Below are 12,777 nucleotides of genomic sequence, written 5' to 3'. Positions count from 1 at the left end.
TCTACTGACGATGTTTGCATGCAGTGCTGGTTGGATTGCGAATCACCAGGAGGGCTTCCCTGCTGGCTCAGACAGTGAAGAATCTGCCTGCAATCAAGGCGATGGACTCAATCCTTGGGTCAGGAAGGTCCCCCGAAGAAGAGAATGGCTATCCACTCCAGTATTCTTGCCTGGAGGATCCCATGGACAGAGGAGCCTGGCGGACTACAATCTATGGGGTCACAAAGAGTCGGACAAGACTAAATGACTGACACTTTCACCCGGAGGGCAGTTTAGAACTTTGATGCAGTAATTCCTCTTCTATTTTATTTTTAATTTAAGGCTGCAAATAGCATCATACTATATTTTGTACAAATGAAAGGAGAACAATACTAAGTTAGGTAGTGGGTTTTTTTATTCATTTATTTATTTCTGGCCGTGCCATGTGGCTGTGGGATCTCAGCTTCCCATCCAGGGATTGAACCCAGGTCATGGTAGTGAAAGCACCAACTCCTAACCACTGGACCGGGAGGGAACACCTATCTTCTAGGATTTTTAGAGAAAAATCGTAGGTGTGGGCAAACGTGTGTTCAGGGCTGATCCTTGAAGAATGTTTCCAGTAACAAAATTGGAAAATGGCCAGATAATCAATATAAAGAGGATTAGTTAAATAACAACTGTATTTTCATCTGATATAATCCTATAGTCATTAGAGTATGCACATGGTCATAGACCAGGCCCTGCCTGAGGAAATGTGTTTGCCATACATGAAATGACAAAACAGCACATTAAAAAATCATGGTGTCAGACAGAATGCAGGCAAAGCTCTTAGCACTGTGCTGGCTCTGTAAGTGTTGGCAGTCATCACCGTTAGCAATATGAGTGAGGCCTTAGACAAGAGTTCATGAATAATGGAGGAAAGTAAAGCCGGACTGGACCAGCCCACTCCATGTCCTGTGATCATGGACCCCTCCCCTCCCCTCGCTAGACTTGGTTTCCCTGTTTGGGAAATAATATCTGACTTTTATTAGGTGAAGTGACTACCCAAGGTGGGAGCCCCAGGACACGGACACATGTCTGCAACTGCAGGCACCAGCCTACCACCTTCGTACAGGACCCCTGGCCCGGCTGGTGTTTCCAGCAACCAGCTCAAGGTCCTGACATCCACCACCACAGTCTAAAGAGAAAGCTGAGGATAGGGTGGGGTGGTGGACCTGGGCTGTGGCCTGAGACAGGGTGGCAGCCGGCAAACCTGGGGGCTCAGTTCTGACCCGGACCCCAGCGTCCACACCTGCAAAGGGGTGAGGCAGGAGGGTGGCCCTGCACGGAGGGTCTGCAATGCTGCTATGTACAGCAACTGGATCACACAGGGAGGGAAGCTAGGGGCTGGGTTGGTGGTCTGGGGCTGGTGTGAGGTGTGCGTCTGGGCTTCGTGAGATGTGATCGGTCTCCTTGGGACTGACCCATAGGAAATGGTTCTCAGTAAAGCCTACCCCATGCCCCCAACACGCACTGCTCTAGGAAGCTTTCCAGGCGACCCTTCTCCACTTCCATCCTGGGATCCAGGGCATCTCCTACCCTGAGTCCTTAATCACACAGACCCACAGGAGCCAGTCTCTATTGTAGTTGTCTCCATGACAAAAGCTGTGCATACCTAGATAGGTGCTGTGCAGTGCAGGAGCTAGCAGCAATAAATGGCTTTTAAAATTTAAATCAGTTGAGATGAAATGAAAAAAAAGTCAGTTCCTCAGTTGCACTAGCCACATTTCCAATCTCAGTTGCCACACAAGGCTGCAAGTTCCTCTATCGAATAATAGCACACACAACTTTCCCATCATCACAGAAAGCTCCCTCAGACAGCCCTGCGCCAGTTTTTCTATCAAAATAGATTTACACAGAAATAAACACAAGTAGAGCTGGTAGTTATTTTATTTTACTGTTCTTAAGTAACGATTGACACAGCTTTTAATAGTAACTGTTTAGATTTGATAGTTACTAAATATTTACCAAGCAAAATTATACAATCCAAAATACATAACACTGACATTAAACATTGACATTAAGAATAACTCACTAATGACTGAATTGTATGCTTTTAAAAGTATATAAAAACATGTTTGGAAAAACTGAGTATGTGTTGAAGGCTTCAGCTTTGTCCTATCCCATTTTATGTCATACTTCATGCAGAAAAATTAAGCTTGATTTTATATATCCTCAACTGTTTTTCAAACTGTTTCAAAACCTAAAGTAAGAATACATAGGTTATAGTCCATTCTAATGCACAAACACACATTCCACTGAATATACTTTTATTAGATGCTGCCTGCTGTGGTGTGCTCAGTTGCTCGGTTAAGTCCGATTCTTTGTGTCTCTGTGGACTGTAGCCCGTCAAGCCCCTCTGTCCATGGGATTATCCCAGGAAGAATACTGGAGTGGGTTGCTATTTTCTCCTCCAGGGGATCTTCCCAACCCAGTGACTATTTCCTACATCTCTTGCATTGCAGGCAGATTATTTACCCCTGAGCCACCAGGAAGCCCAATGTTGGTTGAGGCAAAGATTATTCTTGGGTCTCATGTTCTGTGAGACAGCTGATTGCTATCCTGAAACGAACTGCCAAATCCATCATTTTCAGTGAAACCTCTTATCCAGTATATAAACTATCTTCTTAGCCTGTAAACTTCGCAGACTGGAAAATAGCCAGTCTGTGCTTTTCTCCCTCAGGAGAACTAAGAAAGCAGCTGTCCCAGTTTTTTAAAAAAATCCTGTTTTTTATTGGCTAGCTTATTTTGAAGGTTTCTTCAGCTTACCTGTATTTCTGCAATTTCCAATTTGCAAATCCTTCTTCTGAGCTTGCCAGCCCTGCTGTGACAAAGCATCACATTGCTCAGTTGTTTTGTGCTCATATCTGGGGCGTGCAAACATCATATAACCTGTGTTGAAAACGCAATGACTTCTGAAATGCAGTGTTGCTTATTAAGCCAGTAAATCATCAGACGATTTGAGCTCAGAAGTGTGTTGAACTCCCAGACGTGCAGAGCAGAGCACCAGGGGCCACGGAAGGAGGCTTGTAGGCCTGGCTCTGAATCTGCCGGTGCAAGCAGCAGCCCCATCCCCGACCGCCGCTTTAAGGCTAGTTTTCAAATACTACCTTCAAGGGATGAAAAATGAGTGAGTCTCATTTTATTAGCAGCAGCGCTAATAAAAACACTAAGGCAAAGTAACACCCAAGTAGGTCTGTGCAAAGCGCTGTATGCTAGACCCTTCCAGTGTCCCATCTCCTGCAGCGCTGCGTGGTGGGTCTTTGGGTCATGCTCCTTTCATAAAACCAGGAGATGGAAGTTCAGGGAGGTTAAGCAACACATCCCGAAGCCAGTAATCGGAAGTGACGTGAACCCAGGTGGCGTGTGTTCAGAGCCCGTGTTCCCAATCATTTTATTCAGGAAGACTACATAACCATTGATTGACATCTTTCCCTCTTACAATCATACACCTATTTTTACTCCAATAGAAACGACATCTATGATGGCGCTGCTGACTCAAGCCCTGTCACTCTGGCAGGTCTGCAGGTAGAGGCGGGCACCCTGAGTGGTAGGTTTTATCTCCCAAACCTCTGCAACCCAGGGGGACTTTCTGAAGGAAATCAGTAGGAGCCTGCTGGTAACTAGAGGAGAAACCTAGTCTGAGAGATGGAAGAAGCCATCTTCACACAAACAGAAGGGCTGGGTACAGTAAAATAAGCTTTTCTGAAGCTTATTTCTGTACTGTGTGAGATTCCTCAGCATTTGTCACCTGTTCCAGAACTAAAGCAATTACCTAATGAGGAGTGGCAGTTTTTTGTTTTTTTTTTTTTTTAAACTTGACCAAAGGAGCTCCTTTGGTCTTCCCAGGTGTTTCACTGGTAAAGAGTCCGCCTGCAAAGCAGGAGACACACGTTCGATCCCTGAGTCGGGAAGACTCCCTGGAGAGGGAAATGGCAACCCACTCCAGTATTCTTGCCTGGAGAATCCCATGGACAGAGGAGCCTGGCGGGCTACAGTCCAGGGGGCCACAGAGTCAGACACGACTAAAGCAACTTGTCACGCATGCACCAAGCAGGCATGGTGCATGTTTACAAGGCCAAGTTTGCTGGGGGCTGCGGGGGGAGGGGTGGGGGGTAGGGCAGAGAGGAAGCCCCTGGGGGGTGGGGGAGGACATCCAGAGGGAGGGAGGCCCCTGGGTTCCTAGAGTAGCACCTGGACTGCAAAACTAGGGTTTTCAGTTAAGTCACGTGCATCAGGTGGGGGCAGGGGCGGTGGGCTTGTTAAAGGTGGGACTGCAGGGTCTCATGCCCCAAGTGTCTGAGTCTGAGTCAGTAGGTGTGGAGTGAGGCCTGAGACTCTGCATTTTCAACAGGTTCCCAGGAGATGCTGAGGCTGCTGGCTGGGGTCTCTACTTGAAAGCCCACAGCTACACGGCCAGCAGACGCAGAGGGTAATTAATCACTCTGCCCCAGGAAGTTCTGCATTTAGTGGGACACTGGAGCCCAGTTTTGATGACTCGAAGAGGCTGCAGAGAAATGGTAGATGATGTGGGGGAAAGGATCGGGAAAATGATCAAAAGGGTATCAAATAAAATCAACCAGGAAAAATGATTTAATTCTTTGGGATAACGTCATTTGAAGAAGAGGATACTGCTTAATCAATATTTTCAATATATAAATGTTGACTGTGACAAAGGCATTCTCTACGTCTCCAGGGCTGGGCCATGGTAAACAGAATTACAGCGTCATAAGGCAGACTGTGATTAGGAATAAATACTAAAACACACTAAGCTTTGAGGGAAAAGTGTGGGACTTCAGTTTCCAAAGCTACCTTAACTTAGATGGTTCAGATTCCATACAGAAAATTCCACTCTGTAAATTTCCTTCCAGCTGTTAGACTCTATAGTACCCAAGAATAAATTTGTTCCTATTTCAAAAGGATTCTGGAAAGAGTAAGGATGTAGTTGGAACAAACCAATTTTCCCTTAGGTTTTTTCCTTTCAGGTTCCCAAGTCAGTAACCTTGATTTCTGTTACCTTTCAGAGGATGCTGTTAAGATATTCTTTTTCCTTTTAAAATACACTCCTTGTAGTTGTCTGCTCAGGCAGTCAATTACCAGGAACTCTGTGCCCTAGTGTTTTCATTTCTGCTCCAAACTTACTTTCAACGGAGAGTTTGCTCACTGGTGCTTTGATGCTATTATTTGAACTTTTATGAGTAAAAAATTCCTAGGTTTCTTCTGTAAATATTTAATACAATGGAGATATTTAAGTTATATATTAAATTCCACTTCAACTTTGTACTTTAACATACTTCTGTTGGATTAAAAAAAAAAATGTTCTTACCTCCTCGGGCAGAAATGTAGCACAGTGGATGTAAGGACCATCGTCACTATTAACATGAATAGCATTTTTGATACAAAAGATTACAGATAAATGTCAAAAATCACGGTGAGATATTTTTCAATTTCTCTGATTTATCTTGGCTGGAAAAGGGATGCCTTAGGATGAGTTTGGTTGAATTTTAGAACCCAGAGAACAAAAGTTTTCATCTCAGTTATTTCAAAATGAAATCATGCAAGCACCCACAGTCCCCCAAACACAAATCATATGCATCACGGGAAAAGCTGTCCTTGAATAAATGGCAGTGGAAACCTTGGTTGTGGTGTGTATAATCATATATATACACACACACACACACACACACACACATGTGTGTACACACACACATTGCATTGTTATATAAGGACTGTGAAAGAATTACCTTAAGGTAGTGATAATCTGAATTTTAAAAAGTGAGAACATTAGTATGGAAAAAATATTTATAGATCTTTACTAGGAACTGAGATATTCTAGAAAAAGTTCAAAGTTCGTATGCATTAAACACAGACTACTTAATTATTAACCTCTGACAATATTATTTAAAATATATTATGTATTTATATTTAATATTTTTATATTTTATTATATACATTTTTATAAATTATATATCATATTTAAGTATGTATATTTTATGCTTTTGAACTTTGGTATTAGAGAAGACTCTTTTTTTTTTTTTAAAGGTTCAGTTCAGTTTATTCACTCAGTCATGTCCAACTATTTGTGGCCCCGTGAACCGCAGCACGGCAGGCTCCCTGCCCATCACCAACTCCTGGAGTTTATCCAAACTCATGTCCATTGAGTCAGTGATGCCATCCAACCATCTCATCCTCTGTTATCCCCTTCTCTTCCTGCCCTCAATCTTTCCTGACATGGAGAAGACTCTTGAGAGTCCCTTGGACTGCAAGCAGATCCAACCAGTCCACCCTAAAGGAGATCAGTCCTGGGTGTTCATTGGAAGGACTGATGCTGAGGCTGAAACTCCAATACTTTGGCCACCTCATGTGAAGAGCTGACTCATTGGGAAAGACCCTGATGCTGGGAAAGATTGAGGGCAGGAGGAGAAGGGGACGACAGAGGATGAGATGGCTGGATGGCATCAGCGACTCAATGGACATGGGTTTAGCTGGACTCCAGGAGTTGGTGATGGACAGAGAGGCCTGGCATGCTGTGGCTCATAGGGTCACAAAGAGTCGGATACGACTGAACAACTGAACTGAACTGATGTATATTTTAAAGCGTTCATTCTTATCAGAAGTTTATAAACTTTTTGAAAGGATGCTAGAGGTAGGACAGTTATCCTTGTGACTCAAAGCATTGACTGCAGACCATCAGCATCACCATCAGTATCACCTGGGAACTTGCTGGAAATTGGGTGATGGCCCAGACCTATTGAAGGAGAAGTTGCATTTTAACAAGTCTCAGGTAATTTGTGTGTCTTTCAAACATTTAAATTTCGAAGATCCCTAGTCAAAATTGCGAGTGTGCTAAGTCGCTCAGTCGTGTCTGACTCTGTGACCCTATGGGTCGTAGCCCTCCAGGCTCCTCTGTCCATGGGATTCTCCAGGCAAGAATACTGGAGTGGGTTGCCATGCCCTCCTCCAGGGCATCTCCCTTACTCAGGGATTGAACCCACATCTCTTATGTCGCCTACATTGGCAGGTGGCTTCTTTACCACTAGTGCCACCCTAGTCAAAATTATCAGGATTTTTTCTGTATTGTCTGCCAGAAGACAGTATATCTGTCTGCTAATTCAAACTATGTTTTTACTTTCTTGATGTATATAAACTAAATTTGATGATTCTAAAAGTTCTAATCAGATTTTAAGATTCCAATCAGATAGCAAAACCATCTGATAATCATCCCATTCTTCAAAAGGGACAAGAAGGCCATCTGTTCCTTTATTACACTGGGCTTTGATCAAAGTGGACACATAAATGTTCAATACAATACCATCATAGTCACTTATTTAATATGTATTTTAAATTTGAAATGGTAAATCATCCTAATAAATGATCTATATGGTATCAAGAAATAAAATCAATCATTATTTTAATAATGAATTCAGCAATTCTCTAAAAACAAAAAGTTTACTATGGCTCCAAAATACTTTTATTGGCACTGAAAGTGAAAGTCATGCCCAACTCTGCAGAATTCTGCAGGCCAGAATACTGGAGTAGGTAGCCTTTCTCTTCTCCAGGAGATCTTCCCAACCCAGGGATGGAACCCAGGTCTCCTGCATTGCAGGCCGATTCTTTACCCACTGAGCCACAGGGGAAGCCTAAGAATACTGAAGTGGGTAGCCTATCCCTTCTCCAGCGGATCTTCCCAATCCAGGGATTGAACAAGGGTCTCCTGCACTGCAGGCAGATTCTTTTTTTTTTTTTTTTTCAGGCAGATTCTTTATCAACTGAGCTATGAGGGACATTTTCTCTTTTAAACATGCTTAAATCCTGCTTTAAATTTTGCAGGACTCCAAGATCAATTCTGCCTGCCAAGTCAACAGAGAAATTTTCCCTTCGTGAATGCGGCCATTCCATTTAGGTTTCTGAAAAAGGTGCTCTCCCCATCATCCCACCCCCTACCTCCAGGTACCAGGAGGGAAGATGGCCCCCCACATAAACATCCAGAAATCTTCACAACTGAAAATAAATTGTAAGAACATGTTACAGTTGATTGAAAAAAATCTCAGCTGAAATCAGGTGTTTTAAAAACAGGAGGCAAAAGCAGCCACTTAACTAGTATTTAGAAGACCATTACATACTGATGTAAGGGTATAATAGGAGGATTAAAATAGTAAATAAAGGGGAAATCTCTGTATAATAAGAGTACCCTCATCTCTTTGCATTAAAACATTGCAGTGTGCCTCTGGGCAAGGGGTAGGGCTGGGGGGCGGGGGCAGGGGGCTTGGCTCTAAATGGGAAAAAAGCTCAGGGAAAAGAGACCTAGAGAAAAACAGGCCTCTTTCACCTAGGTAGGACCACATTGATAGTCCATCCCAGGTAACTTTAAAAGGGAAGCTTTATGTCTTAACTACAGAACTAAAACTTTAGTGACAGTAACACAGGTGGCTTCCCTGGTGGCTCAGACGGTGAAGAATCCAGCTGCAATGCAGGAGACCCAGGTTTGATCCCTAGGTCAGGAAGATCCCCTGAAGAAGGGCATGACAACCCACTCCAGTGCTCTTGCCTGGAGAATCCCCGTGGACAGAGGAGCCTGGCGGGCTACAGGCCATGGGGTTGCAAAGAGTCAGACACAACTGAGCAGCTAAACAATGACACACGTCGTAAATCATTTCCCCCGTATTCAGGGCAGCAGCAGGGTGGCCCCGTGCAGAAGGGAGACAGGCACGGACTCTGGAAAACCTGGGTTCAGATCCCAGCTTTACCCTTGAAGCTCTGTGGCCTTGGACAAATTTCTTCACCTCTCTGAGCCTCTATTTTCTTAACTGTAAATGTGTTTTTGTGAAGCTAGCAGAGCAGGTAAAGCACCCAGCATGAGGCCCGGCACATTTTAATGTCGTGAAAAATAGTACTTATTATGATCGTTATAATTACTCTTAGAGATATGAAAATGGCAAACACTATTTCTACAAAAACACCATTTTTTTGCTTTCCAACCTCTTTATGGATATTTCCCAGCCCACGTCGAAACCAAGTTACCTTAGTCATTTCTCCCATGGAGATGCAATTAACTTTCAAGTGACGAAAAACAGACTCATCACATTCAACCTACCAACTCTGTCACGTGTTGATGAATTTTTAAAGGCTAAGATGGGTCATCCAGTGATGTGTATTGAAAATCCTTTCCCATTTCTGCAATGTTTCCACCCCTCTCCTTTACATTGACTCAGGCAGGATTGATCCACACCTGGGCTGCATTAGAAGGGGCCCTGGAGAGATGGTATCAGCCCTGCAGGCTGCCAGAAAGGCCTCAGACCACTGTGAACATAACATTTGGGACAGACCAAATAGGTTAATTTACTACAAATGATTCCCCAGGAACCCTGAAATACTGATCTTCTACCATCTGAATGGGCTACATTGATGGGCTGTCCAGAAATTCTCCCACTGGTTGTACAGCCACAGCTATAAACACACTGCAACTGGAGGCAAGGTTTTCTGTGTCCAAAGTATCCTCTGTGCTAACAGAAGACAGTCAAACACAACGGTTTTACGATATATTTAAAATGAATCTTTCTGTGTCATTTCCTGGACTAAATCCTGGCTCTCTGAAAACAGGCAATATAGTTTTTATTGAATTTAAGTTGTTTTTTGGTGAAAAGAAAAGGAATTCAAATTCAACTTTTCATAAACAGCCACATGGTCATTCTGCTTGTAAACGTACAGAATATAGCTGATACACATCACAATCAGATATGTATGTTATTTATTCACAAGCTTAATTGGTAAAATAGAAGACCATCTGTTTCAAATGCACTGACACCACAGACAGTGTATGAATCAGAAACACTTGGTCTACCGTATTTCATGCTATTTGGTTCAACCAAGAAAAACTATTAATACATTCTTAGACAGGAAAAGTGAATGCTTTTTATATTTTGTGATAGCTTCACATTGATTCATTTTTTCAGAATATACTAAAATCAATTTAATCTAATTCAAACATTTTACTAATTTTTTTCTTTTGTTTCCTGAACACAGATTGTAGCTTAGGAAACCACCGTGTTATACTTAATCAATCCTACTTTGTACGTAAATCACAACACATTTCAGATTTCATTTTAGAAGGTCATATTGAAAACCTGTATTGAAAAGTGACTCCTCTGGTTCTGGATTTACATGGCAACATTTGAAACTAGTGGTCTAGTTGACATAGGCAGCCATGCAGAAAGAGTTAACAACAGTCATAGAAATACCAAAATAATTCTTGTGAACAGCAACTGCTGAAAGTAAAGAAAGAATGAATAAAAATGAGTTTATCGTTTCAGCGTTGGTAACTCCCTACTGAGTTCACGTGAATAAAATCAGTTTGTGTTAATAAAATCCATAACATAATCACATAGACTATTGGCTTCAGAGTGATTGTATTCTGTTAACTACATGCAGTATTTAAAAAAGTCTACCTTGACATTTTAAAAAAGGTCTGGAAAAAGTACTTTCTCCAATTTCCTCAATAATTCAGTTTTATTTTAAAGTCCAGGTAAAAACTCTGGGACCAGTTTACCTTTTATAATTTCATGGCCATGTTACACCCCTTCCTTTCCCCTGCCAATATTAATCCTCCAAGCAATAAAAAAGCATAAGCCCCACCTTCAAATAAAATACTTTAAAAAAAAACCCCATCCCAAATAAAACAAAATAATATTGAGCAAAGAACTCAGTTGCTTTTAAAAAGGTGAAAACACTGATGACATTATTTTCACTTCAATCACTTAACTCATCTAAGTGAATGCTTCAAAGTGCTCCTGTGGCTCAAGAGAGACTCCAGCAGAAAGGATGGAAGGAGTGCATCTCAACCGTCCGGCCAGGCAGTGGGAGTGCTTGGTAAATTCCCGCAGGCTCTCCTAGTGGGAGAGCCCACTACACGTCGCTGGGCGACCGCGCTCTCTGGGACAGGCCGGGCGGGACGCAGCCACAGCACACGAGGCAGAGGGCCTTCTGGATCTCCTGGTTTCTGAAAGCATATATGACGGGGTTGATGATGGAGTTGTAGGTGGCGGGCAGGAGGGTAGCGTAGGTGTAGATGGAGGGGTAGGTATAATCAGCAATCAAGGAGTAAAGGGTGAAAGGCATCCAGCAAGCAGCGAAGGTCCCCAGGATGATGGCCAGGGTGGAGACCCCCTTCCGGGTGGTCACGTAGTGCGAGGTGGCCAGGAAGTGGTGCTGCAGGGCGATCTGATGGGCGTGCCGCATGACAATCTTACAGATCTGGATGTAGAGCTGAAGCATGAGTGCGAAGGTGAAGAGGAAGGAGACGGACAGGATGGCAGCGTTGTTCTTGGTGAGAGGCCTGACCACGCTGCAGGTGGACTCGTCCCGCAGGCAGTTCCAGCCCAGGACCGGCAGCAGGCCCAGGCAGATGGAGGTCCCCCAGAGCATGAAGAGCATGACGTAGGTAAACGTGACCGTCCTCTCTGAGTGGTAGGTCAGGGCGTAATAGAGGGAGAGGTAGCGGTCAACCGTGATGGCCAGCAAGCTGCAGACGGAGGCAGAGAAAGAGGCCACGATGAGTCCGATGGCGGCCAGCTTGGTGGCCTCTGACTGAAGCAGGTAGGCAAACACGAAATTGACAACGAGTCCAATGCCGGCCAGCAGGTCTGCAAGTGCCAGGCTGCCTATCAGCAGAAACATGGGTGCCCGCAGGCTGGGGTTATGGAAGATGATAAGGACCACGATGGCATTTTCGCAGGAGATGAGGGTTCCCGAGGTACATAAGACAATGTCCCAGGGGTTAACCACCAGCTCTGGCTCCGGCTGCAGGACGGGGACCTGGGAGGAGACCTCCGCCGAGATGTTCCCGGAGGCACCGGCGTCTACAAACTCCCGAGGCAGCCCGCTTACATTGACCTTCGGGTCTTCATTCATTTTAACCCCTGTCCTCTTCAACGGAAAGACAGGCTGTTAAGTGTAGAGATACGGCAGGGCGACAATCCCACATCACGCAAAACCCACACCAACAGCCCCCGAATGCCACAAGCTTCCCAAATCACAACCTGGTAAGAAATACGACAAAAGCCAAAGTCTCCGTGGCTTAAAACCCACAACAACAACAACAAAAATGCCGTTTTGGCGCTGGGGGACACCCGGGATGGGACTTCCGCACAGGCGCGCAAGCGGGGCAGGCACACGCGGGACCGCGGCGGTCTGTTTGCTCAAGTGCTGGGGACACACGTGAAAATGTGTCTCGCGTGCCGCCAACGAACGGCCGCCTGGCACCAGGGCTCTAGCGGGGGGGCGGGGAGGTGGGGGACGGGTGGGGACCGCGCCGCGGCGACAGCTCTCCAGCCGGGCCGGGCTGCCATCCTCGCTGGAACGTTCAAAACTCCCACCCGCCAGGCGCCCGGCGCGCGCGCACACTCACACCCCAGCCAGAACAAAGGGGGTCCTGGCCGCTCCCCCTCATACCGCCCCGCAGCCCCGTGCGCACGGGGCAGTCGCCGCAGAGCCACGAAAGGAGGGCGCGCGCGATGGAGGTGTGGACACGGACGGACAGACGGATGCACAGGCACCGCGGCGGACGGGAGGGGACGCGAGGGGACCCACAGGGCGCGGGTACATCGCGGGGGTCACCTTGGCGCGCCCAGGCCGGGGGGGAGGGCTCCTCCGCTGCTCCCGAAGCGCTACCCGGGTCGCATGTCGGCGCCGGACCCGCGGGGCGAGGGGCGGCGTCCGCGCGCGGGGCCTGGCCGGGAGGGCGGGGGCACGCTCCGCGCCAGG

At 45.6% G+C, this 12,777-nt stretch overlaps 1 protein-coding gene and 1 long non-coding RNA gene across 2 annotated transcripts; both read right to left on the bottom strand.

Annotated features, from left to right (window-relative positions):
• Nucleotides 1–1,892: 1,892 nt before the first annotated feature.
• On the bottom strand, nucleotides 1,893–5,888 carry LOC120882937. Its single transcript, XR_005725618.1, has 2 exons — nucleotides 2,788–5,888; nucleotides 1,893–2,221 (listed from the first exon to the last, which is right to left on the bottom strand). It is a non-coding gene; the product is annotated as an uncharacterized LOC120882937 (long non-coding RNA).
• Nucleotides 5,889–9,749: 3,861 nt separating this feature from the next.
• GPR12 (G protein-coupled receptor 12) lies at nucleotides 9,750–12,015 on the bottom strand. The gene has a single exon (XM_040266764.1). It carries the CDS (start codon nucleotides 11,923–11,925, stop codon nucleotides 10,921–10,923), a length of 1,005 nt encoding a protein of 334 aa, XP_040122698.1. The 5' UTR covers nucleotides 11,926–12,015; the 3' UTR covers nucleotides 9,750–10,920.
• Between the last annotated feature and the right edge of the window lie 762 nt (nucleotides 12,016–12,777).

This window comes from Oryx dammah, unplaced genomic scaffold (genome assembly GCF_014754425.2).
Source record: "Oryx dammah isolate SB20612 unplaced genomic scaffold, SCBI_Odam_1.1 HiC_scaffold_24, whole genome shotgun sequence".
NCBI lineage: Eukaryota > Metazoa > Chordata > Mammalia > Artiodactyla > Bovidae > Oryx > Oryx dammah.
Note: the sequence above shows the minus strand (reverse complement) of the source record. Positions and strands in the feature narration are given on the sequence as shown.

What these genes read in the sequence shown, in the direction of transcription:
- GPR12 (XM_040266764.1), bottom strand. Translation starts at nt 11,925, where the DNA reads ATGAATGAAGACCCGAAGGTCAATGTAAGCGGGCTGCCTCGGGAGTTT.